Genomic DNA, 27,522 nt, shown 5'->3' with positions numbered 1-27,522 from the left:
CAGGAACTCGGGAGGTCCTGAATCTGAGGCGCCAAAGATCAAGGGGCCAAGGCTGAGGTTCTGTCTTCGGTACGCTTGATGCCGAGACCTCAAGGGTGTCACCCGTGTCTCCCCAAGAGCCCTCGGAGAAGAGAGCTCAGTATGAGGAAGGAGGAGATAACCGAGAGAAGGAAAAAGAAGCCATCCACATCTTTGAGGAAGAAGAGCGGACAGAGGAGGAGGAGCAAGAGACTGTGGAGGGGGAAGGTGGCCGCTGGGTGCATCCAAGGGAACTTCGCTGGGCTCCAGAATTCCATCACTACACCGGGCGTCAGATTCATTATGCAGACTGCGTCAAAAACCTTGGTATAGCGTTCGGGATGCTCCGGGGAAGCATTCTTTCAAGGGACGCCCGAGCTGTCAAAAGCTTAACTGAGGATATTACGGCAGAGATAGCGCAGGCCCTCTTCACTGTAAGTTGGTATTATTTTGTGCTTTGCTCCCTTTGATTTGGGTATTTGCATTTGGGGAATGCTTCGACTTTCTGTTGGCAGCTTGGCGCTCGGGCATTAGTGGTAAATGACCGATGCAAGGCGCAGGAAGGGGAGATCGAAGAACTGAAGCAGGCCCTTGCCCAGAGGGAGGATGACCTAAAAATAGCTCGGGAAAGCTGCGACCTCTATCTCGCAGACTTCCAGAGATGTGATCAAGAGAGAGTGCTTGCCGAAGGATGATCTACGAAGGTCGAGGAGGATGCAACACTCTGAGGGTCACGAGAGCTTGGGAGGTGGAGGACGCGAGAAACAGGGGTTATGATGAAGGCTGGGACGTAGCCGGCGTGTCACGCCCCGCCCCGCAAAACGACACCCATTGTGGGCCCGAGTCGGCGCGGCCACGTGGCATTCCCAAACGCCAACCAAACAATCACTTAACAAGAGATATTAACTCAGAATAAACCAGCGGAAGACTTAACATTAACATTATTAAAAGAGTCGACGTTAAACCCATAACTTTACATACTTGGCAAACTAAAGTGCAAAACATCCTTTACAAAACGAGTTGATAATATGTACAAAACGATTCACCACCACCGACACAAAAGACAACCCTAAAGCCAACCCCAAAACGCCGACCGGTAGTGGACCATCCTACGAACCCCTGCCATCTGGCAATCCAAAAGAAAACCAGGAGTGTGTAAGATATAGAATAAATCCAATAAAACTCAACATAAAACAACTAACTGAACAACTACAATTTATGTTCACAACACATGCAGTGACACGTCTGCCACATCCCATGTACCCAAGGTATTGTGTCCCGCACACCAAGCTCCCATTCACCGTAAATAGAACGGCACGGCCCATGACAAGGTGTGACTCACTCCACAAACCTTATACGGGTACAATCAACATACACCAGTCATGCACGCTAGTAACTAAACCAACCATAGCATGATGCACAACCAACATGTTAACATCTTATTGAAGATATAAGGTATCAAACACACTCACCTGTAAGTCGACCGAAGTATGCCAACTTACGGTTTTGGCACCTCCCGATTACTCAGCTCGTTACCTAACCACACGCTTAACCGTATTAGTAATGAGTTCAACGAACGATCAACACGAGAATAATAAGCTCATAAGGAACTAAACAATGGCCAAAGAATAACACACATGAAGTTCAAACACAACAACACTCCCAAAATAACAAAACATCCTATAACCAGCCTGTCTTTAAAAGACTGTAGCATTTTATAGGATCAAAGTTGGGTCATGAAACCACCACCATTAGAAAGAAGGCTTCTAGTACATCAATCTAGATATAAAATTTGCCCAAATTGGACTCCGAATGACTAAGATATGCTCAATTGAAATTACACGTCTAAAACAGAAACTACAGACCCAGCAGAACAGTCTGCGATCGAATGCTCATTAAAAATCACACACTTAATCTTTTCCAATATTTCCAACGCCAAAACAACACCAACTGATCAAGGTTTAAGACTCAACAGCATCCATAGTCAGTAAGCATATTCAACTATGAGAAAACTGATGAAGAACACAGCTATAAAACCTGCCCAGAATTTCAGAATCATCAAACTATTAACTTCGGAACCAAAACTGAATTTGCTCAGACCAAACTAAGGCACAATCTTTACAGATTCAGAAAGATATACAAGTCTAGTTTCGGAATCAAGAAACGGTGCCTAAAACCAATACCCGAGCAAGAAGTTATGCCCGTTTTTCCAACACGTGTCTGGGCTGTCTGCCCAGACGCGAATCTGACTGCAGCCCGGTTCAAGATTTTTATCTTTTTCCATACTACTAAGAAAATTCTGAAATTTTTACAGCGCATGCTACACACATAGAGACATCTCAAGAAAAATTACCAAAAAATAACATGGTCAGCCTGTTGATGATAAAAATAGGCAAACACAACAAATTCGCAAATCTGTCACAAAACAGATTCTCAAGATCAGACCAACATTCGAAAATTCACAGTAAATTGAGTTCTTAACCTTTTCAAGTAATTCCAAAGCCAAAAGAACAAGCATCAAATCTAGTTCAGATTTCATGAAGAAACCCAAGTAAATTTCGGCATAAAAGGGTGAGAAAATAGACAATCTCAGAGCTGTACGAATCTGTCCAGCAACAGATATCATAATGCAGAGCATACACGAAATTAAGAAAAAGGAACTGAAAATCACCTACTGAATTGAGGTTTCAAACACTCTTCTTCCTCTTCTTTCCACCGCCTCCCTCTCTCTCTCTCTCTCTCTCTCTCTCTCTCTCTCTACGTTAGAACAAAACCGGGTTTCTTCCTTTTTTTTCTTTTTGTTTTAAAAGAAACACACACACACGGCACACATGCACAATTTTAAAAAAATATTGCACTTTAGTCCTTTAAGTTACTAAAGTATAACTTTAAAGCACCTCAAAGATAAAAGGATGTTACACGGCGTGGAGTATAAGAAGCAGGTCCGGGAGATTAAGACCGAGCTCTACAGAGATCGATTCTTGGACGGACTTTGGTACGGCCATGAAGCTTTGGTAAGAAAGCTTAATCTACCGGAAGACTCCGAGCTCCGATCCGTTCCCGGAAGAGTTGCAAGCACAAGGGAACCAGGCCGATCCCAATGCCCCTGCTCCTGGTGATGCATAGGAGAACTCCAACCCTCTTCTCAAGGAAATACTTCAACTTTTTGACTTTCTATTTGGCTTGACGGCTCCGAACATTTGGAGTTTGCCGTTCTAGAGTTTGTAAATATTTGATATTGTGATAGGAGTCGAACAATTGGCCGAAGCCGGATCGTTGTAATAGTTTTAAGTAGGATTTGAGCTTGCAATCCACTGTGGTTTTTGTGAATGAATGCTTTCTTTTCCTGAATGTTACGTTTATCTTTGAAATGCTTGTATGAATTTATGGTTGATGCTCGGGTGTTGTTCCCCCTGCTTTGGTGAGACTTGTGGAATTGTGAAACAAGTTTAACCGAAGCATTTGCCAAACATACTCAAAGATGTTAGTTCAGAAAAAAATGGTTTGTGGGTGCCCCCTGCTTCGGGTGGGACTGCTGTGTACAGACAAGAAGGGCACCGAAGTATAGGGGTTAATTCTCGAAGCCCCAGCCTCCTGGAGGGTCGGAAGGGGCCGAGTGACCTAATCAGAAACAAGTATTAAGTAATTTTTTGAATTTTCGTGCCCCTGCTTCGAGTTAGGGTGCCTCGGCTAAATGTTTAAGAAATTAGATGGGAGATGAGCAGACTCATGATAAGGTGGGGCTGCTATGGGATTTGGGCTGGAGTCCCGAAGAGGAGATGGCATTGGCCATGACTACGGGACGCAGCAAAACCGAGCAGTGAATAACTATTGGTGGGTCGGTATAAAGGGCTCAGGAAAAAGCCGAGTATCCTTAAGGCGAACGACCGAATAGTCCAGACGACCGCGGAGATCAGAGAGACTTGGTGGGAATTTCGTCCGAGGGTATTACCCAAGAGAAGACAACCCCTGAAGTCGAAATAAAACAATTCGATTGGTAACAAATCGAATGGAGAAAGTAAAACAACAGAAACAGAAAGAACAATCATTGGCAAGAAAAAACAATTCTCATTAATACTCGTTTGATACTGTCATTACATAAGCATGTTGTCTCCAAAACAAAATTACTTGGATAAAGACTAATAAGGGAAGTGACGGGTCCCTGGAGCCGAAGGGCTGCTAGCCATAGAACTTTTTTCGGTTGTTTGCGTTCCAGGTTTTAGCAATTGGAGAACCGTCCAACTTTTCCAACTTGTAATTTCCTGAGCTAAGGTGCTTAAGGACTCGGTAGGGGCCCACCCAGTTGGGCATTAGCTTCATTTTCTTAGACTTCTCCACCACCTTTTTCCAGACGAGGTCGTCGGGTTTAAACGACCTAAGACGGAAGCTGAGGTTATAGCTTTTGCAACTTCCTGTTGGTACGACGTGAGCTTGATCCTTGCGTTTTTGCGTTCCTCCTCGGCCAAGTCGAGATCCGAAGCGATGCTGTCGTTATTCACCGATTCGTCAAAATTTTCAGTACGCATTGTTTGGAGCCCGACTTGGAGGGGAATAACCGTCTCCATTCCAAATGCCAAGGAGCAAGGGGTGCGGCCGATGGATTGTTGAAATGTAGTATGGTAGCCACAGAGTACCCTAGGTAGCTCCTCAGCCCATTTGCCTCGGCGTGAAAAGAGTCGACGCTTAAGTCCGGATGAAATTGCCTTGTTTGCGGCCTCGGCTTGTCCGTCATTACCCTGGGGGTAAGCCGGAGTGGATGTGTCCCATTTGATGCCGTACTCGTCTAATAGGGATCGATATTTCTGGCTGATAAACTGCCGTCCGTTGTCCGTGATGATGGCGAAGGGGACACTGAAGCGTGAAATGATATTTCGCCAAACGAAACAAATGACGTTTGTTTCCTCGATAGTTACTAAGGGCTCAGCTTCGGCCCATTTTGAGAAATAGTTAGTGGCAGTTAAGAGGAACTTGAATCCTCCCAGAGCAACGGGGAGCTTACTGACGATATCCATGCCCATTGAGAAAAAGGCCAAGGGCTAGTGAGAGGGCTAAGGTCTCGAGCCGGCTGGTGGATGATAGGGGCAAACATCTTACATTTCTTACAACGCTTGACAAATTCTTCAGAATCCTTCCTCATTGTTGGCCACCAATAGCCCTGGGAGATGGCTCGGTGAGCGAAGGACCATCCACCAGAGTGGCAACCGCTATCGCCGGCATGGAGCTCTTCGATGATGCTTTGTACTTGGTGGGGGTGTGCAACCAGTAGATACGGGCCGGTGAAGGACCTTCGGTAGAGCTTACCGTTTGGATTGAGCCATAAAAGAGCAGCTTTATTGCCAAGTCGGTGAGCGTCCTTCTTGTTGGGAAGAAGGATGTCATCTCGCAGGTAACCAATGATTTCATCCATCTAGCTCGGCCCGAGCTCTATGTTAAGTACCTCGAGCTCGAAACTGGGCTTGTTAATGGAATTGAAGGAAATAGAACGGTGTCCCGAGGAGGAGCAAGCCGAAGTGAGCCCTGCAAGGGCGTGGGCATGGGCATTCTGTTCCCTGGAGATATGTTCAACTCGGATAGCTTTGAAATTCTTGATGAGTCGGACGACGGAGCTAAGGTAGGTACGCATTTGATCGTCCCGAGCTTTGTATTCCTCAGACAGTTGGTTGACTACTAATTGGGAATCACTGTAAATCACAAGTTCTTCGATACCCAAGGCTTCGGCCGTCTTGAGTCCTGAGATCAATGCTTCGTACTCAGCCTCGTTGTTAGAGGCTGGGAAGTTGATAGAGATGGAGCTTTTGTGTAAAACGCCGGAAGGGGAGAGGAGGATGACTCCGGTTCCTGCGCCTCGGCTGTTGGAGGCACCATCGACGTACATCTTCCACACATCTCCGTGAAAAAAAGCTTCCATGTTGTGCTTGGGCTTGCCTGGAGTATGGCTTCGGTGCTTGGAGCTAAACCCGAAGTGGGAGGATCGGTCGAAATGAGTTCGGTGATGAAGTCGGCGAGGGCCTGAGCTTTGATTGCTGTCCGAGGCTGGAAATGGATTTCATAGTTCGCGAGCTCGACAACCCACTGAGAGATTCGGTTAGAAAGGTCTACCTTTAGGAGGAGAGATTTAAGAGGGTATTCGGTGAGGACGATGATGCAGTGTGACTGGAAGTAAAGAGCAAGCTTCCTGGAGGCTTAGATGAAGGCGAGGACAAGTTTTTCCAGTGGTAGATAACGCATCTCGGCGAGGGTCATTGTCTTACTGGAGTAGTAGATGGGTTGGTGTTCCCACCCTTCTTGTCGGATGAGCACCGAACTTATAGCGTGCGGAGAGATGATTTGGTACAGGAACAAGTCCTCCTGATCCCCAGGCGTGACGAGGAGTGGGGTTGTGGAGAGATAAGTCTTCAATTGTTGGAGGGCCCGATCACAGTCTTCTGTCCAATTGAAGCTCCATCGGCTGCTCTTCAAGAGGGCGAAAAATGGCTGGTATTTGTCGGAGAAGCGACTGATGAATCGATTTAGGGCGGCAGCCATGCCAGTTGAACGTCTCTCTTGTTGTGTGAAGCCGAGAGTCTTTCAATGGCAAGTAGTTGAGCGGGGTCGGCTTCGATACCGCGTCGGGAGACGAGGTGGCCAAGAAATTTACCGGAGCTTACACTGAAAGCGCATTTCTCGGCATTGAGGCAGAGCTTGTGCTTTTTGAGAATTTTGAAGGCTTCGGCGAGGTGGGTTAGGTGGTCACTGGTGACCATGCTTTTGACTACCATGTCATCAATTTAAGCCATTATGGTGTCACCAAGTAAGCGCTCAAACATCTTGGTTATCATTTGGTGAAAGGTGGCTCCGGCGTTTTTCAGGCCGAAGGGCATAACGAGATATCCAAAGATGCCGTGAAGGGTGATGAAGGCTGTATTTTCGACGTCTCCTTCGCTCATGGCAATCTGATGATAACCCCGGTAGGCGTCCATAAAACTGAGTCGAGCATGGCCGGCTATGGCGTCGACGAGCTGGTCAATCCGTGGAAGGGGGAATAAATCTTTCGTGCAGGTGTCTTTAAGATTGGAATAATCAACACAGACCCGCCATTTGCCGTTCTTCTTTTTGACCACTATAGTGTTGGCCAACCACCTAGGGTATTGCACTTCTCGGATGGCCTTCACGTTTAAGAGCCGGTTGACTTCGTCTATGACAGCTTCTGAATGGATCGGAGAGGATCGCCTTGCTTTTTGCACAATGGGTTGCTTGGATCGATTAATGTTGAGCTCGTGGCAAATAAACGAGGGATCGACCCCAGGCATTTCATATGGGGTCCATGCGAATACTTCTATGTTCTTTTTGAGGAAGTCAAACGTCTTGTTTCGGTCGGTATCACTAAGTGAGGAACCGATGAGGAAGAAATGAGAGCCATCTTCAGTGATTGGGATAGTGACAAGGTCTTCTACTGCTTTCTCATCGGCTGGTTTACCGACGTCTTCCAAAACTGGGGCCTCGGGGACCTCAATAAGGTTAACTCAGGAAGTCAGCTTACTGCTTCGGACCGCGTTGACATAACATCTTTTGGCCGCGGTTTGATCTCCGTACACGTCCTCTTGGTGCCCATTAGCACCGATGAAACGGACCACCTGGTGATAAGTGGAGGCAATGGCCTTCAGCTTATGGAGCCAGGTGCGCCCGACGATTGTGTTGTAAGGGCTAAGAACGTCGACTACCATAAACTCCATGTCAAGGACCACTGAACCGGCACGAACGAGGAGAGTGATCATGCCGAGGGGCCATACCGGGGTTCCGCTGAACCCAATGAGGGAAACTTCGGAGGAGACGGAGGTCGGTATCTGAGAGCTTCAGGTCTTTAAACAGAGAGTAGTACATGACCTCGGCCGAGCTGCCTTGGTCAACGAGGACGCGTCGGACGTTATAGGTTCTGATGCGCAGCGTGACGACGAGGGCGTCGTTGTGCAGGAGCTGGACACGATCGAGGTCTTTCTCGGTAAAGGTGATGGTCCACTTAGAGCCGTTGTCGGTCCTGGGGCGCTTTGACTCAGGACCGAGCAATATGACGTGCTTGGAAGAAGTGGCGTCATTCAGTTTGGCACGGATGATACGAGCGGCCTCGGAGTTGAGAGGACCGTGGATAACATGGATCGTTTGAACCTCCTCTTCGGTATGGTTTTCGGCACGTTCTGCTCGGGCCTTTGTCTTTTCGTGGTCAATGAAGTTATTGAGGTGGCCTTCCGCGACAAGCTGCTCCAAGTAAGCCTTGAAGGGCTTGCAAGCAGTGGTAAGTGTGACCTTGCTCGTTGTGGTAACTACACCGAACGATAGGGTTTTTGATTTTCCCATTCTTGGTGCCAAGCTTTTGGTTCGGGAAGGAGAATAAATGCTGATCTTTCACCTGGTCGATGATCTGGTAGATTGGAGAGGTAAAGACTATTTTCTCGGCGTTGAAGTCGCTAGGCTTTGGTCCTTTCCTTTGTGACAGCTTGATGTTGTTGACCTGCTTCTTACGGGTCGAAACTGGTGTGGGAGCTGGAGCGGCCGCCGAAGCTAACGCCGTCTTTGCGCTCATGGGCTTTCCGATGCCCCTCTCGGCCTTTGATTTAATAAGCTGGCACCATCCTTCTATGTGAGTCATGAGGTCTTTCATGGAGTTGGGCTTGTGGCGGGCGAGGTCGTCGTAGATTTGTTCGTCCTGAGAAGTAAGACCGAGCTTAAATCCTCGGGTCGAAATGACACCGTAACAACGTTCTATTTCGTTAAAGAACTCCCAGTAGTGATCGGCGTACTGGCGGAGTGTTTCGTCGTTTCGCTTTCGGAGAGCGAGGAGGGAATCGATTTCCTTCTTGTGCTTATTGCTCGTGACGAACCGAGCCATGAAGGCATCACATAAGGAGTCGAACGAGGAGATCGACCGGGCAGGGAGCTGGTTAAACCATGTGAGACCCAGGTTGCCGAGGCTGGCGGGGAAGACCTTACATAAGAAGGTTCGTTCGGGAGAAAAGGGACATGACAAGCTTGAATTGTACCAGGTGAGTGTATGCCTCGGTCTTGCCATCGTACTTGGCAAATTTGGGTTGGGTAAATCCCTTTGGGGGGGTGATCGAGTCAATTTCTCTCATGAAGGGAGAGGTCTTGAGTCTTTCGAGTTTAGCGTCGTGATGAGGTCGAATCGAATGGTCGGAGCCGTCTAGACACTCGGTCACTTTACGGTTCTTCGGGGCAAGCTGATCCAGCCTTTCATACTCCTTTCTCTTCGGCACGACACTTGCCGACTTATAGGGGGAGCGCTCGTGGTGGTTTCTTCGGCAGCTATCCCGAGGGGAGGGCTTGAGGCGCTCGGTGACTGGGCTTCTATTACGGGTTTCTTTAGGGTGTGAGACGGTGAGGCTACTGGTTCGAGCGTTTTTCAAACGTTCACGGTACCCCTTTGTCTAGAACTCCAAGAGGCCGTCGTCTTCCTTTGCCGTCCTTGTAATGCTTGGGGTGGATTCACGCTGCCCCTTACCGATCCGAATCGAATGAGTGGAAGAGGCTGAGACGCTTCCTGCTCCGAGTCTCTTGAAAGGCGGATGGTTTTCCGACGAGGTTGCTTAGGGGAACGGGAACGTTCCCTATGCCTCATTCCTCATTCGGTTCGACCATCATCTGCTCCTGGTGGCTCCAGGCGGTCTTTGACTGAGGGCCGAGACCGGTGCTCCACCAGGTGGCCTCCTTCGTGATTGCGGGAAGGGCTATGATGATTTCTTCTTCAGCCACGGCTTCCGGAGGAATGAGATGGGGAGATCTGCATGAGATGTTTGATCTCCGCCAGCTCGTCTCAAACGTGCTTGTCATGTTCTACGACCGTTGCTAGGTCGTCGATTTTCCTTTCAAGGTGGCGAATGTAAGTATGGAGTTCAGAGGACGAGCCGCCATCCGGCCATCTGGCTTTGTGGTCCTGGCTTCGACTTCGATGGACATATGAGCCTTTCCTAGGGCGTTGGCTCCGCTGGACGCCAGGTTATAGTCCCCGAGGGGGCCGAGCCCAGGGTGGTGTCGTTGCAGTGCGTTTCTTTGACCTCCACCATATCTGAAGTAGGAGCGATGAACAGAGTTTCTTGGAGAGAGGGAGATGAACACTGAAAGGTAGGCTATGTCCCCCGCAGAGTCGCCAATTGTAGGGATTCAATTTGACGGGACCTTGACCGCGGTATAGGCTAGGGTTCTCCCTTTGCTGCTCCGTCCTTCCGTTGTTGGACCTGCAACAAGTCACTAGGGCTAGGGTAGCCCAGTGACCCTCCGACGATCAAGTTAGATCTCAGGGGAGAATGTAGATCTAAGGTTAGGGAAGAATGACATACCTCTCAAGATGAGTATCCCTTTGTATTTATAGACCTAGGTTTACTTGGCCTCCAAGCTAACGCGTGGAGGGTACGCTCGGGTAACCGCCTCGGGTGACGTCATACATGACGAGAGAGGTAAAGCGGTTACGGAGCTGTCCAGATCTGATCCCAATTATTACAATTGCCACGTAATCCTTATGGTCCCCATTTGGTGTAACTACCATCCTTCATCAACCTTGGGAACACCCAAACAAATACATTGCATACTGCTGATACTTACCAAAGCGGGTACAGAAGGCTTCTCGCCGAGCGCTGTACTGATCAGCATGTCAGAGATATTGGCGTTTATCAAGTTGCAATCTAGGCCATTACGGTGTAACGGATCGGATTATTTGGCCAGAGTACCGAGATTAACCGAGGCCACTATACTATGGAGCAGAAACTTGATTATGAGAGCCTTAAAGACAAAATTTAAATATGGCCCTTTAAATAAAATGATCAGAAAATTAAGATCTTCGCACCGATTCAAACGGATTGAAAATTGGAGCGCTTAAGTATCTTCTCTTTATTTGAGACCCTACGGAGCAGAAACTTGATTATAAGAGTCGTGAATACAAAATTTAATTATGATCCTTTAGAATAAAATGGTCAAAAAAATAAGATCTTTGCATTAATTCAGACGAATTGAAAATTGGAGCACTTAATTTTTTTGAGACGTTTATACATTAAAAATATGGTTAAAAAATTAAATATTCTAATTTTTAATCTGTTTGAACCGGTGTGAAGATATTATTTTTTTGACAATTTTAATCGAAAGGGTCATAATTAAATTTTGTCTCTAGAGCTCTCATAATTATGTATATTCTCTTTATTTGGAATTCTATGGAGTAGAAACTTAATTATAAGAGCCTTAGAGACAAAATTTAATTATGATTCTAAATGATCAAAAAAATAAGATCTTCACACCGGTTTAAATAGATTAAAAATTGAAGCACTTAATTTTGTAACCACATTTTTTAATATATATAAACAGTCTCAAAAAAATTAAGTACTTCAATTTTCAATCTGTTTGAACCGGTGTAAAAATCTTATTTTTTTGACCATTTTATTTTAAAAGGTCATAATTAAATTTTGTTTTCACGACTCTTATAATCAAGTTTCTATTGCATAGAGTCCCAAATAAATAGAAGATACTTAACTGCTCTAATTTTCAATTCGTTTGAACCGGTGCGAAAATCTTAATTTTTTGATTATTTTATTTTAAAGATTCATAATTAAATTTTGTCTCTAAAGCTCTCATAATCAAATTTTTGCTCCATAGAACTCTAAAAAATCATTTTCACATTGGTAAGTAACTGCACGTGGTGTGAATTGATGAATTGTCGTGTTTTCCTTGCATTGCGTTCACTTCATTCTACACTGACCCTGTGTAGAATTTACTTTTGTTTTGTTTTGTTTTTCCTTATCAACCCTGGTACTGGTAGCCCAGCCCTACTATGAGCAGAGACAATTCGCAGGGAGAAACGCGTTTGGCCCCATTTGGATCCTGAAAAAATCTAAAAAAATATCCATAAATTTTTGAATATTATTTTATGGGGCCCTGTAAAAAATCAGCTCCAGTGGATATCGGTAAGTATTACTTTTGGATAAGTAGGGGCGAAACTTGTCAATTCGCCCCTACTTATCCAAAAGTAATACTTACCGATATCCACTGGAGCTGATTTTTTACAGGGCCCCATAAAATAATATTCAAAAATTTATGAATATTTTTTTAGATTTTTTCGGGATCCAAATGGGACCAAACGCGTTTATCCCTGCGGATTGTCCCTTCGGAGTGTCCCTGCTCATAGTTTTTTTGCTGGTAGCCTGTAGCAATTACCGGACGAATATCAGATCATTGCGTTCACTTCATTCTACACTGACCCTGTGTAGAATTTACTTTTGTTTTGTTTTGTTTTTCCTTATCAACCCCTGGTACTGGTAGCCTGTAGCAATTACCGGACGAATATCAGATCACGACAATCCCATCGGTGGCGGCCATGGACCCCCCACGCCTGTTCTCACCATCATCATCATCATCGATCAAATGGAATGGGAGATATGATGAATTCGTGGTCTAGAAAAGAAACTAATGGTCATAAAAAACGGATTCAAACGGATCTACCAGTCCACGGAATCCAGGATCGAGGATCGCAACACCACTACTGCCACGTCAGGTGTTCCTCCTTCAGGATTACGCGCGCTGTGTAAAAAATGACCCAGATATTGATATAGAAAACTTTTTATGTTGCATTGGGTTTTATTGGGCAAAAATGAGATTTGGACTATACGCTTCCGTATATTTTTTCCCCAAAAGTTAATGATAATAATCAAGTTGTTTCTGGTATTTTAATGACAATATTTGTCTTTATTTAAAAAAAAAATTAGTATAACTTTTTAGTTTCTTCTTGTTGAAAAGTATTCATAATCGACAAAAAAAATTTATGCAAAACTAACACATTCGAGAAAAATTGAATAACGACTAAAAATGATCCAAATGGATTATCAATCCAAACAACCACTAAATCAACTTATTTTCTTAGACACTTATTTTTATATACTTTGATCAACAGAATTGAATTTTAGTATTCGTTTGCAAGGCGAACTAAACTTGAAGGAAATTTTGAATTAGATAAGAGTAGTTTGAAAGTTTACCAATGACAAAACTTATCAAAGAACTTATTTTTGGCAAAAAAAAAAAAAATCATTAGCTTTTCTTTCTTTTCTATTTTTTCCCCTTTTTTTAGGGACAAGAGTCATGATTTTGGCTAAAGAAACCTACAAGGAGGAGGAGGTTCATCCCACTGCCGATTATTTTGAGCTAATTTTTCACTTCACCTTTCTTATGTATAATTACCAAAAGTTTTTCTTTTGCTTGCATTGGTGAAGCTAGAAATTTACCCTTCTATCCTGTCATACATTTAATATATCTATCTATCGCTAAGTTTTTCTAAAGGCTTTTTGAGCTCTTATTTTGTCCTTATTTGAATTTTTTTCACATTTGTTAATTTTGCGCCTCACTTTTTTGCTTTTCTGATTCGTCTCGTCAAGATGAATCGGAGAAGTAAAAAAATTTACTTTTACCAAAATATTTTGAATAAGGATCACTTTTAAGTAAAAAATGTATAAAAAAAAAATTACTCCAATGATTGGATCATTGTCTAAAGCGAAATTTTGTAATGTGTTAGGACATTCCATGAGTAAGCCAGTTTGGGCCGCTTTATTAGATTCTGATATTATTGAACGATTCGGGCATATTTATAGAAACCTTTCTCATTATCATAATGGATTATTAAAAAAATGAGTTTGTATCGAATAAAGTATATCCTTCGACTTTCTTGTGCTAGAACTTTGGCTCGTAAACACAAAAGCACGGTACGTGTTTTTTTTAAAAGATTAGGAGTGGGATAATTTCTCTTCTCAATTTTTGACCAGTGGAGGGGAAAGTAGTGTAATTGAAAAAAGTCGGTGGAACTTGCAAGTTGACCCTGTTTGGCTACTTGTTCCAAGTTCTCGAGCTAAAGACTTGGTGTTTACTAATTTTACTAACCTTCTAAGTTCTAATTTATGTTGTAATGAGTTTCTTCTCCATATATCATTCTTAGGGAGTGCGAAAAATTATTCTAATTTTATATCGGGATATGTTTCTTGCATGTGCTACGTACTCTCTTTGACGTGTAATTATATAGTTGTTTTAAAGAGTAAGTAGGGATAAGCTTTTGGTGTAAGGTCTCATATAAGTGGTTAGAACTTGGAACACATAACCAATTGTAAGACAATGTGAGGTCAAAAGATTTGAAGAATTGTAGGGAGGGTTTCAAATATTACACAACTTTTGTCAAACATAGATGTATACATGCTGAGATAATTTGTATGGAAATACTGGAGAGGGCAAGAGTCGTGGTTACACTTTGTTCCACCAGCCCCCCTCCCTTTCTAGTTTATTTGAAAACAAAAAAAATTTATTCGGTTGCTACAAATTGATAAAAGACAATTTGAGTAAAAGTTTGTCAAAAAAAATTAGGTTTCGATCTTAATTTTTTACTTTTTAGATTCCTCTCATCATGACGAAGCAATAATCTCCAAAAAAAATTGACAAAAAACTAACAAATGCGAATTTTTTTTGAATAAAAACAAAAAAATAAGACAAGTGGCTTATTTAGCCGAACGGCTTATTGTGTGGTGCACATTGCACAGGTGTCATCCTTTTAGAGCTGAAACATCCACGTAAGCGCCATGTCATTAATTCCGTTAGATTTTGGACGGGAAATAGGGGGAGCGGGTTAATTGATGATAGAGTGGTTAAGTCAGGTGGGGATTTACATTTCTTGAGGGTTAGGTGAATATGCGAAATTGAGTTGAAAGGTCAGGGGTTTTTCTTGAAATTTTCCCTTTTTATAACCTATCACTTGTCTCAACAAAAAGAATTGAAATTATATAAAACAGAAATCCTATGAGAACCGACCAGAACCCACCGAAATTGTATCGACGGCCACCGCTGGGCCGTCTCAGGCCACCAGACGGCCGATCCGAGTCGTCCAAAAATTCTAAAAAAAAAAACCGAGGGGGCTCTCGCGGGAATCAACGGCATCCGATGTGTGTATGGTGGTTGGATCAAGCACCCATTTTTTCATGTATATATGTATATACACGAATACACGAAAAAGTTGGGTGCTTGATCCAACTACCATACACACATCGGATGCCGTTAATTCCCACGAAGACCCCCTCGGTTCGTTTTTTTAGAATTTTTGGACTGCTCGGATCGGCCGTCCGGTGGCCGGAGACAGCCCGGCGGTGGCCGTTGGTACGATTTCGGTGGGTTTTGGTCGGTACGGCTAGCAACACTCTATATAAAAATATGAATCCAAGTTTTAAAATGTTCTATGAAAAGAAAAGTCTGAAAAGAAGAACAAAAATAAAATGATATTGCATTTTTTTATCTCTAGAAAACTTTTTATTTTGGTCATCATTTTTTTAATTTCTATAGTCCGCTCGTCAAGACGAATGCTTTTTCTCTCTTCCCCCCTCTCCCTAACCACTGTTTTTATGGCTTTCTCTCCATTCTCTCCAATGCTCCGTTTTCTCCTCTCTCAAGCCTTAGTCCTTTCCTTAGCTTTGTCGTCGCTCGCTGGTACTACTCATGGGTGTATGTGCGGTCGGTAGCTAGGGTGGCGAGGTTCGCACCTCTCGCCAGCTTTATCTCCTTGGATAAGCTGGATCTGCTTAACAGCTGGTGTGGGTTTCCAACTCCGAGGCGATGCAAATTGGGTGATGTCCAGCGGCGGCAAGGTGGGATTTGGTGTCGCTCGGTTGGTGGTGTGTGGGTGGCATTGGCAGCTTGTGGCGACGTTATGGTACTCCAGTGGACAGCGGCTTAGATCTTTTATGAGGGTTGTTTGTGCGGTTTCTCGGCGGCCCTTTACGGGTGTTGTTCACTCTAAGGTGCGCGGCGGCACGCACTGTCGGTGTTTCCATGATCTATGGTGGTGTTGGCTTAGTGAAGGTGAACGAAATGTTGGTGGTAGCAGTGGGAGGGTTGTATCTTTTGGTTAGGGTTAGGTTTAGGATTTTCTTGGGCTGTTCTCGGTCCATCTTTTGTTTGGCTGGGCTTTTTAGGTGTTTGGGTTTTGTTCCTAGATGTTTTGGATTGCGTCCCATTGGGGTTTTTTTGGTTTATTCTAACTTTTGATTAGATCTCTTTCCCCTTGTCAAGATTTTCCCAATAACTTTTTTTGGCCGATAAAAAAAAAATCCTCGGATAGTTTTATTTCGTTGTCCCCTCCTAGAGAGTTTCAGCTTCTTCTTCTTTTTTTTTTTCCAGTAAACTATAGCTAGAAAGTTTAACCTTGCACAGTGGAGTAAAATTTTGTCACTAACAACTTGTTCAGTGTGTATCTATGCAGTCAAAACTCAAAAGGGTGTCAGAAGGGTAACACGGACCTTCCACTTTCGAACCCCATTAGTTTACGCGATCAATACGTTTCAATGCTCCACGTGAATTTAATGAACGTACAGACTGTCTCCGTCGAAAACTAAACTTTTACTTTAATTAAAAAAATATATGCATTACAGAAAGTCTTCGAACTTCCCTTCAACAGCTGACTGGGCTCCCTCTTTAATTCCCATTTTACCCTTCTTAAAAATCCTTTAAGTAGGGAATTACACCTATAAAAAGCATATGTTTTGTGGCACTTGGGTTTTAAAAATGTAGTTTTTACCATCTTCGCACAAAGCATATTTTGTCACATTTCTAAATTTAAAAAAAAAAATTACCACAAAAGAACTATTTGGACACCTTAGGGACACGAAAATGCATATTTTTAGGGCCACAAGTATTTGGTTAGTTTGTCCGTTAAGAATTTTAATGGCAGTTTCAAATTAAACCAATAGAAATTAAGTTGACTATTCTAGGAGTTTAATTTCTTAACTTAAAACTTAAAGTATCAAAATGACAACTTGTGCGGTTGAAAAGGATTCGAGTTCAAGTGTCAACTTAATGACATGACTATTAAATTTTGACTAATAGCCACTTAAATAAATCATAATCATTCCATTTTCATTGTTAGAATAATTGAAAATTGTTTCATTAATATTATCATGTCAAATCAGATATCCACTTATAAATGAATGATGAAATCACTTCAAATAGGTGCGAGTTGCTTTGAATATAAACATTTGGGTAATTGAGTTTGTCCATTTTATTAGATTTTCCACCATTAGACCAATAGAAAATTTTAGTTTCGTCGATATTGTCATGTCAACTCAAATACATCCCAATTGAAGAATGAAATCACACGGTCTAAGTCAAATGCCGGCTTGAATATAAACATCCGAATTCATAGATAAATTTTCAGCGGCACACTCCCACAAGATTTTTTTTGCTACTACCTGTTTTTGGATGGCGCTCCCTTAAGATTGTTACACTTGGAAACTCAAAAAAAAAAAGAATGAACGTACGTTTGTGGGACAGGTAGAATACAAAACAAAACAAATGGAGGATGAGTAGATGACCTGTGAAAAAGGAACATCTGTGGGTAATTTGGTAATTCCAACAAATAGGGGCCACACACTCTCTCTCTCTCTCTCTCTCTCTCTCTCTCTTCTTTTCTTCCATTCTTCGTTCTCCGAGTCCATTCATCCGTTGTTGTCAGGTGTGCGCGCGCTTGTGTCCTAAGCACTCGGCTGAATCCAAGCCCCCAAAACCCTAGAAAAAAATCCGCCATCGACGCAGATAACCCTACATGATTTTTCCCTTCGATCCTCGTCACATATGGACTCTCAAACCCTACTGATCAGGGCTCGACCAAGGTAACTCCAACAATCTCTTTCTCTTTCTTTTTCTTTTTCCTTTTCTTTTTACTCCACATTTTGTCGCCCTAAAAGTTCTTCCCAGTTCACTGTTCGATCTTCGATTCCTTTTAAATCTCTCGTTCTAACAAGGTTTTTTTTTTAATCGTTTACGTATAAAGCTTGTGGTTTGTGGTGACAAGGATTTGTATTGGTGATTTCCAAGTAACCTTCATACATCTCATGTGATTTTCAAATTTTCTCCTTTTTAGCACTTACTTTTTTTTTTTTTTTTGGGGGGGGGGGGGGGGGGGTGGGGGTTGGTTCTAAAAACATTTATGGTGGGTGTTGGTTGATTTTTTTTTGCTTACGGCTATTAATACGGATGGTAGTTCCTACTTCCAAAACATAATGGAAACTAAGGACAAAATGGGAAATATTAAGTTGGAGTAATTAATAAGTCTTATTAATACACAGGGTCATGGAAACTTTGATTGTAAAAATGCAACATTAATGGAACTTTTTTTCTTCTTTCTCTGTTAGTAATTTTTTTTTGGTGCATTATTTCAAATTTTGCCCTTTTTCAGTATGCTTTTCATGAGAGTCAACCCGCGCGGATCTAGAATTCTCAGTAATCCTAGAGAAATTCTAGAGGGGTCTGGGAGTTTTGAGAGTATGTTCTAGAGGATTCTGAAACGGTGGATAACTCTCTAGGCCATTGTAGAATATTTGAAATCCTTCTTGACTGGTCTATAACGTGGAAAAATGTAGTTAAACATTCTCAGAGGGAGAATGCTTCATTTGATAATGTGCGTAGGAGAGTGTATCGAAGTACACTTGGAGGTGCACTTGAAGCTTTCCTAGAGCAACTCTTAGCTTGTCAGGTGTATTGTACTAGTCTTGTGTCTGTGACTGTTGTCCTTTCTGAGTGATAATTAGTGTGGAGTTGTACATGGAAGTTTCGTGTACATCTGTTTGAAATAATTAGTGATTATATTTGTATTGTTGTCAACTCGTCAATTCAAATAACCGATCATGTAGTGCTTTTGATGATATTATGCTGGTGTTTTGCAAAATGCTCCATCCACATTTGAGTTGTCTACAATTTTAGTGATTTTATTTTTAAATTTTTTGTTGCTACTAGTTGTATAGCATGCCAAGGTAAATTCTAATTTGGGTTTGGTTTCGGTACATAGGCTTTCTGTCACTTTTTCATAATGCGCCATTTCAAGGTATACATTCAGCTACATAGGATTTCTGGTGCTTGTTCATAATTATGCCATTTGAAGGTGTATTCAGCGAATGGAGATTCTAGCATGTAATATTCACTTGCTGTGGTGGTTTATTCAGGATAATGTGTCACCAAACCAATGCATGCCAATTTATGGTGGTTCTGACATGTACCTTGTTCCACATTGCTGCATGCGGACCATGTTCCATAAATGGGATGCATAGTCCAGTGGAATATGATACAGTTGAGCCCTACAGTGCCAATCACAATGCCGGGTTTCGGGATGCGTATGTTGATGGTGGAAGTTCAGGGTTTGATTCAAAGAGCTGGTTGGGCCTTCCAAGTGTTGAGAATTTATGTAGCAATTCAAATTTGTTTTGCTTTCCTTCAACCTTGCCTGATTTTTTATCTGAAGACCATAGTCCTGAATCAACCGTTCAGGAGGCATCTGGAGTTCAATCGGATGCCACATCCCCTCTGGGAGCAGCACAAGAAAGAAGCAACTTAAGCTGGTCCTCGGACTATGGTACATTTCTGTTATTCAGCGGACATGCCCTTTCTTGTTCGTTGAACTCCCAAGAGAGAATCCAGGACATCTCATCTATCCAAACAAGTAGTGGTAATGAAAACCACGTTTCTTCATGCGGAGGACCTTTGCATAATGAGAAGATTCCAGGTTCCAACTTGAATGGGGGCTCTGAGATGATCAAATCAGGGTTTTTAGATGGTTCTCTGTCCCCTTATATTGATATAAGTCCTCCTTTACTTGACTGGGGAGATAAATATTTATATTCTCCTTCCTTTGCTTTCTTAACTGTGGAAAATACCCACACCGACATCATTTTGAACATATATGAACCTTTCAGTCCAAATACACAATTTTATCCTTGCAATTTTAGTGATCTCCTCCTGAGACCTGGTGAAACAACTTCAATTTGTTTTGTGTTTCTCCCGACATGGTTAGGCATGTCCTCAGCTCATCTGATATTGCAGACAAGCTCTGGTGGTTTCTTGATTCAGGCCAAAGGTTTTGCTGTCGAGTCCCCATATGGGATTAGACCTTTAATGGGAGTGGATATATTCTCCAGTGGAAGGTGGAGAAAGAATCTTTCTTTGTTTAATCCTTTTGATGAAATCCTCCATGTGGAGGAAGTAATTGCATGGATATCAGTTTCTTCCGGGAATACTTCACATTTGACAAAAGCAATCTGTAAAATAGATAATTATCAAGGTTCTGCTGATCATAGTGTGGTGAATGGTAAGGAGTGGATGGATGTCAAAAGTAGTCAAGTTGGGTCACCACTAATGGCAATGAGGCCCCATAGAAATTGGGATATTGACCCTGGTAGCACTGAGACCATTCTAGAGATTGACCACTCGTATAACTCCGTAGGAAAACTTTTTGGTGCCTTTTGTCTTCAGTTGCTTAGGTCTTCAGAAGACAAGTCAGATACAATAATGGTTCCTCTTGAAGTAGAAGTGGGTGAATCAGCCAATTATCATGCAGATTCTGTTTCGTTATCACTTGACACTCTAGTCCCGTGCGATGCCAGTGAAACTGCTGTTGTTGCTCTCTCGCTGAGAAATGGTGTTCCTCATCTACTGAATGTTATTAAGATCAGTTTAATTGGAGAGGGCACTAAGCTTTTCCAGATTAAGTACATGGAGGGCTTAATTCTTTTTCCAGGCACTGTCACACAAGTAGCTGTGGTTAGCTATATTTCCCAGCCTCCGTCTGATATTCCCAGAATGAAGTTGAATTGTAAAATAATGATACTGATAAATGACTCGAGTAGTCACGAGATTGAGGCTCTCTGCCAGGATGTAGTCAACATTTGTTCGAAAGCCGATTCATACCCAAACTTTGAACAAGATGGAAAGGCTAAACATGCCAATGCAAGAACAGGGTCTTTACGCAGCAGAGGGCAATCGCTGTCCCAGATCAAGGTATGCTGATTCTGATCCTTCCTAACTTGGTACGATAGAAAGGCTGTGTTTCACAATCATTAACCATCTTAAAGTGCTGTCAAGGTATCCTCTCTCATGTTAAAAATTAATATAAAAAGGTAGCCTGTCCATGTTGGTGAATAATCCTGACACGTGTCAAAGACATTTGCCCGACATTTATTATCATTTTCCCTTGTCTTAGAACTGGACCCTCTTTGGATGCATGAAGGACGCAAGTATCATCATTTACAAGGTCAAAACAATAAAAGTTGGGGAAAAGTAACACATGATACATTGGCAAAATAATAAAATGGTTGAATTCTACCTCCTAATGTGTCTGTGTTATCTAATCCTGCAGTGACACGTGTCAGACTTTTGCCTCTGCTGTATTATTATTATTCCATTTCTTAGAACAGGACACGCTTTGGGCACTTGAGGTACACATATCATCACTTACACCAACACAACGTAACAAGGTTTGAAAAAGTAACGTGTGATGCATTGGTAAAATAATAAAATTGTTGAATTAAACCTCATCATCTGTTAGCTTTTCGATTTAAAAATTGGAAACAATTTTCATTCGATAATAAATTGCATCTTTAATGTGCATATGAATGGAATAGTTTTGTGGTAAAGTAAATGATAGATCATTGATGGTTTATTTTCTCTTTTTTAAGTGAATACAATTGTTGTGTGAAATCACCATAAGGGAGTGATCTGTGATCAACCAATTTTTATGGACAAGCCACCGGGATCATCTCATTACTAAACTGCTGATGAATTGATGTATATTGGAAATTTGTTATTTTAGTTTTACTTAGTTCTATATTTTCTTCCTAATTACCTCTGATTAAACTTTTCGAACATATATGGCATAGATAAACATCTAACTACATGCTTTGAATGTGGTAATATTCTGAGCACTCTTACAAAGATGTACGATGAATTTAACCATGTTAACAAGTGCCCTTAGGAACACGTTAAAATGAGCTGGGATTGTACTTATCCAAGTCCCCTGTTAGAACTTTTTAGTTTTGGCAAATGTAAGACTGCAAATGTAAGGGCTTTCTACTGACTTCTTCCTAATGTATAGATTTAATTGGTATATCCAAAGAAATTAAATATTAATGCTTATGAAATAAGCCAATATTCACATACAATAATGTCCTTGACGGGTCTGTGGCATGATTTTGCGGAATTTTCCATTTAGGCATATTCAGATGATGCTGGCTTTGTTCGGTTAACTGTTTAGTTTTAGTTTTAGTTTTGTTTTCAATCATTACCCTATTTCTTTCTCCAATCATTACCCTATTTTTCCAATTATTACTTTCTCATCTCTCTCTATCTCTCTCCAATCATTACTCTATTTCTCTCTCCACTCACTACCAAAACTAAACTAAACTCCCAACCAAACACAACCGTTGTAATGTTGTCCTGTGCTCCATATCCATGCTTTATGTTGTGCTTCTTCACTATTTTTAATCGTTGCACAATTTCTTGCACGGCTTCAGGTATGTATTTGATTTCGCGAAACAACTAGGTTTAAATAAAAGAGGCATCATTCTACCCATTGCGCCTAACACACGGTTCATGCCAAAGCTCTAAAGCTTGCACATGATGATATTGGAATTAAACAGATATAAAAGGCTGTCAAATGCGTTGGGACTCAATTTTACAGCTCGGTCCCTTGTCTTGTCTTCTTATTATTCCTCGAGCTCATGTTCTCAAAGCCAGATGATATCTACCAATAAGCCAATCCCATCTTCCAGTTCTGGATATAGAAGGAAGAGATAATCCAACTACAGTCAAAATGGTGCATTAGTGATGGATTTTTGCTTGCAATGAAAAAAGCATTATAGATCTTTGACATGGGAGAAACGGGCATTGTCTTACTATTGTACATTGTCGTTTATACTTTAATGACATTTCACAGTTGCTACTTGGATGAATAAGAGATTTCCAAATAAGATGAAGCCTGTGGAGTGTAGGAAATGCAATTGTTTGCAGTTTTAACATTTTGTACTTAAATTTATGTATATATCATGATAATATTTTGATATGATGAATTCACACTTAATTGATTGTGATGGTTCTCCTGGGCAAAGAACTCTCGCATCTGTAGATTTGAGAAATAATTTTGTACACGCACACGGATTTATATGTAGTTACGTACACACATGCATAAGTACGTACGAATTTAAGTTTGTGTTGTGATGTAATCTAGAGGTTCTTCCAGAATAATCAAGGATCCTTTAACTTCTAGTTTCATTTCATTTCCGTTTCCAAGTACTTAAACATTGAAATTTTCTCTTATGCTTGTGTGTACTTCTATTTAAGGCAATGGATGCAGCAGGACCAGATGAATTGGTACTGGAAAACTGGAAGTCTCTAGGCACTGCTAGTGGCATGTCTGTGCTTCATGATCATGAGGTTCTGTTCCCTACAGTTCAAGTTGGAACTTATCGCTCGAAGTGGATCACTGTAAAAAATCCGAGCCAACAACCTGTTGTAATGCAGTTGATTTTGAACTCAGGTGTAATTGTTGACGAGTGTAGGTCCGCAGATGGGCCTTTACAGCCATCTTCATCCAGTGGCTTGGTTCTTAGTGAATATAAAGCACCAATAAGGTTTGGATTCTCGATAGGAGAGAGTGCACAAACAGAGGCCTATGTCCATCCTTATGGGACAGCATCTTTTGGGCCAATTCTTTTTCACCCTTCAAATCGATGTGGGTGGAGAAGTTCAGCACTGATAAGGAACAATCTTTCTGGTGTGGAGTGGTTATCTTTGCGAGGATTTGGAGGGTCATTTTCCCTCATTTTGTTTGAAGGATCTAAGCCTGTTCAGAGTTTAGAATTTAAGTTCAACATCCCAAGTCCTCTAAATATCTCCCCCCCTGATATTTTCTATAGCATCGAAGAAGCCACTTCTACCTGTTCCCAGCCATTGTCCAAAGAGCTGTATGCAAAGAACACAGGGGACCTGCCTCTGGAGCTCAGAAGAATTCAGGTTTCTGGGACCGAATGTGGCTTGGATGGGTTCTTAGTGCATACTTGTAAAGGTTTTTCTCTTGAACCTGGAGAGTCCACACAGCTTCTGATTTCGTATAAAGCTGACTTTTCTGCAGTCAATGTACAGAGAGAACTTGAACTGGCCTTGGGTACTGGTATTCTTGTGATCCCTATGAAAGCAAACCTCCCTCTACACATGCTCAGTTTTTGCAAAAAATCTATGTTCTGGTTGCGAGTGAAGAAATTCTCCTTTGTCTTCCTCTCTACTTTTGGTGTTTTTCTTGTATTATTTTACATCCTTCCCCAATTTCTGGCACTGGGCTCCCAGGACTACACTTTGAAGAGTGGAGAAAGCTCTGTAGCCACTGTCAGGCATGTAGGGAAATCTTCTCGTGTGCATCGCAACCAGAAGAACAGTGGCAGGTTTTCTTGGTCCTCTAAAATGAATGGCTTTTTTAGCTCAGTCAAGGAGGATAAAACATTATTGCTCAATTCTGGTAATAGCTATCCAGATGGTGAAGGAGTTGCCTTAGAACAGGGACATGTCAAGCCAACTGTGGGAAATCAGAGACAAGCAAACTATTTGCCTCATGCTCAAAAGGAAATGGTATTCGAATCTTGTGCCCTACCGGAGTCTAATAGAGTTGAGCACTCAGATGTTCAGGATGCATCAAAAGACGGTAAGCTTACTGTTAAGGTTGGGAAAGAGAAGGGAAGAAGGCGAAGAAAGAGAAAGGGTTCAGGAACGGGATTAACTGGAATATTTGAAGTTTCAAGCAGTCAAAGTGGTAATTCTACACCTTCATCACCCTTGTCACCAGTCACATCTTTTACACCCAAAAGATCTTGGCCAGTGACTTCTGGTTTGGATCAGACTTTTGAGGCTAGGAGTCAATTTGCAGAAGTGGCAGAACAAAAGTGTCAGAAGGTTTCAGATACCAAAGCTTCCACTAAGGGGAATATAGTAGAACCTGAGGTTTCTATGAAGTTATCCAATGAAAGTTGTGTTTTCCTCGTTCAAGAGAAGCCCTCTACTCCAAGAAAATTGCCTGGAAAACCTGTTTTGTTGCCTTCTGCTACTTTCCCTTGCACAAATAGGCCTGTCCCGAGTTTTATGGCTTCAACTTCTCCCATTCCTCCGCACGCCCGGGCTCCTGGATCCAAAGTTTTTAACCAGAAAGCAGTTCAACCAGAAGAAAAGACTGGGCATGAAGATTTATTCAAGTATGATATCTGGGGAGACCATCTTTCTGGACTTCATTTGATGGGTAAGCCAAAGGAGGGTTCTTCCATGACCTCTGGTGTTTCTGAAAGCCACTCTGATAGCTTCTTTGTAAGTGGTCCGCAAACTCTGGTGAGTAAATCTCAACCAAGATCTGTAAGTTCTTATCAAGTGGGTTAATGAAGAAACTTAAATAATTATCATTAAAGTTACATTCGCCACCATGTCTTCTTTATTGTCAGTCTAAAGTTGTGCCAACTCCTCCAAATCATAAAAAGGAAATATCACATCTAAATTGATGATTCTTACCTTATGTTTTAAAACTGAAGAGTTGAAATTAAGGATTGAAAGTAGCTAAAAAAATAGTAAAAGATAGTTTCTTTTTATATTCTTATCTGAGGGTGATGTTAATAGCACAAATGAATTTTTTGTTTTGAGTTCTTTTCCAATTCTTCATCCATGGGTACTATTTGGAATTTCTCTTTCTTTTTTACTCTTTATGCCTTGTTTTCATACGGAACAAGCAAATTTATTTTTGGTCTTGTAATCACCCTTCTCTAATGTGGTATTGTCGTATTGTTCATTTTGAAAATCACCTTAACATTGTCCTTTTCTATTCATGAGAGCTGAAATTTTCCACCAAAAAGACTTCAGAGACTTACTGGCAACGTGAGATTTGAGATCGATCAATTAAACCATCAAGATTTTTGTAGTCTCAGGCCTTCAGTGCAAAGGAAGCTATGTAAAACACATCGATTAATTGCTTAAACTGTGCCCTTTGTGGTGATGGCAAATTGGGTAGTGGCTTCAGCACTGGCTTCTGAGCCAGGGGCAACGCAACAAAGGAATGACTGGTGGCAGTTGACCCTACTATAACTTTTAGTTCTTAATTGTTCAAATTGGCTGCTATAGGCTCCAGCCACTCTCCCACCAAGGCCACCACACTCCAGTGAAAGGGCAATAGAAAGGGCTATATTCTAAGTATAACTATTTATGTGACACATGCTTCAACAGTGCTGTCTCTATTTTCTTGCTCATGTTATCGTTTAATTTCTGCTTCTGGTCATCAATAACGTACTTTAAACACGAAAAACACGCCAATAATCAAGATATTAGCAAAATGTAAAGTAACTTGTTTTTCTCTGTGACAAGCAAGCAACCAGTATTAGTTTGTGGGCTCAATTTCATATTCTCGAGTTTGAGAAGCGCAATTGTAGGGATTTTCCTTTTCCTTGTTCGATTTTTGCCTTTTGATTCCGACACACAAGCTTTTATTGAGAAGAAAGTTTGTCATTGTTAAGGATTTTGCAAGGGCCATTGTACAACTGTGTTCAATTTATGGTACATTAGTTTGAAGGAAAATTGGTGATACTGTGGACTCAACTGTATGTACGAGTGACTGTATGTTAATTTGAAGGAAAATGGGTGATAATGAGGAACTGTTTTTTCTTCTTTGAATCAATGAGGAACTGGTTGTTTAGGGGTTTTACTGGATGTATCATATGAAAAATAAGTATAACATATTAATTGGGAAATGATAATGCCAAACCTGTTTTTGTTGGTGCCAAAACTCCAGTGCATAAAAGTCTTGTGTATTGCAAATGGTACAAGCCTTTTGTGCACTAGAGTTTTGACATCAACAAAAACGGTTTTATTACTCTGTTGATTCATCGTTACTCCTGTTTTAATTGTGTATTCGTTGTTACTCATATTCTCCATGTTTATTGAAGTAGGTGATGGCTGTTGACAAGTATGGACTTTTGTAGGATAAGTATTAGTACTTTCAAGTTTCTGACCCTATTAACAAATTCTTGTCGTTGCCCCTGCGTCTGAGTAGCATTTGTGTATGGTAGGAGCTGATTTTGGCTATGACGTTCTGGGTAAGTTGGGTCTGATTCTAGACTTATGCTTGAACATTTGTCACAAAGGTTAACCATGCAGATTCTAGGCATATAAAAACTGATTGGGCAAAGGTAAAAACTACTGTTACTCGTCAGTGCTCAGTTTCTTCCCTCTTTTTTCTTGTCAATAACTCGTGCTCGGTTCACTTTCAAAAAATCTGAAAATCTGCTCAGTGTTAATTTATCAGCCGTCTTACCTGCTCGCAAAAAAGTACGAAAGCTATCAACGAAATGACAAGCGAGTTTCAACACAAGCAGTGTCATTTCTTTCCCCCCTTTCATCAGTTTAAGCAAGAAACATCAAATGAGACTTAATTGGTCACGTTTGGTAGCCATTTTATTTTCTATTTTCTGTTTTCATTTTCAAAATTTTCAAAAATTAACTTTAAAAGTTTGTTTGGTGCACTACCTCCGCTCCCAAATTCTAGAAATCACTCACACTATTTTCATAATTTGAGGAAGTAACAAAACACAGCTTTCACTATTTTCAGAAGCAAAAAACAAGCTGCCAAAAAGTAATTTCCTCTCACAAAGCTTATGTAAGAGGAATACC

At 41.6% G+C, this 27,522-nt stretch overlaps 2 protein-coding genes and 1 long non-coding RNA gene across 3 annotated transcripts; 1 reads left to right on the top strand and 2 right to left on the bottom strand.

Moving 5' to 3' along the window:
• Positions 1 to 920: 920 nt before the first annotated feature.
• On the bottom strand, positions 921 to 1,778 carry LOC131304284 (uncharacterized). The gene is made up of 2 exons (XR_009192344.1): positions 1,491 to 1,778; positions 921 to 1,144 (listed from the first exon to the last, which is right to left on the bottom strand). It is a non-coding gene; the product is annotated as an uncharacterized LOC131304284 (long non-coding RNA).
• A 5,953-nt stretch (positions 1,779 to 7,731) lies between these two features.
• On the bottom strand, positions 7,732 to 8,881 carry LOC131302982 (uncharacterized). The gene is made up of 2 exons (XM_058329774.1): positions 8,402 to 8,881; positions 7,732 to 8,298 (listed from the first exon to the last, which is right to left on the bottom strand). Exons 1-2 carry the CDS (start codon positions 8,879 to 8,881, stop codon positions 7,732 to 7,734), a joined length of 1,047 nt encoding a protein of 348 aa, XP_058185757.1.
• An 8,591-nt stretch (positions 8,882 to 17,472) lies between these two features.
• Positions 17,473 to 25,276, top strand: LOC131304283 (uncharacterized). The gene is made up of 3 exons (XM_058331478.1): positions 17,473 to 17,678; positions 19,008 to 20,835; positions 23,173 to 25,276. The coding sequence occupies exons 1-3, from the start codon at positions 17,641 to 17,643 to the stop codon at positions 25,246 to 25,248; spliced, it is 3,942 nt and encodes a 1,313-aa protein (XP_058187461.1). The 5' UTR covers positions 17,473 to 17,640; the 3' UTR covers positions 25,249 to 25,276.
• Positions 25,277 to 27,522: the final 2,246 nt, after the last annotated feature.

This window comes from Rhododendron vialii, chromosome 10a, assembly GCF_030253575.1.
Source record: "Rhododendron vialii isolate Sample 1 chromosome 10a, ASM3025357v1".
Taxonomy (NCBI): domain Eukaryota; kingdom Viridiplantae; phylum Streptophyta; class Magnoliopsida; order Ericales; family Ericaceae; genus Rhododendron; species Rhododendron vialii.
Note: the sequence above shows the minus strand (reverse complement) of the source record. Positions and strands in the feature narration are given on the sequence as shown.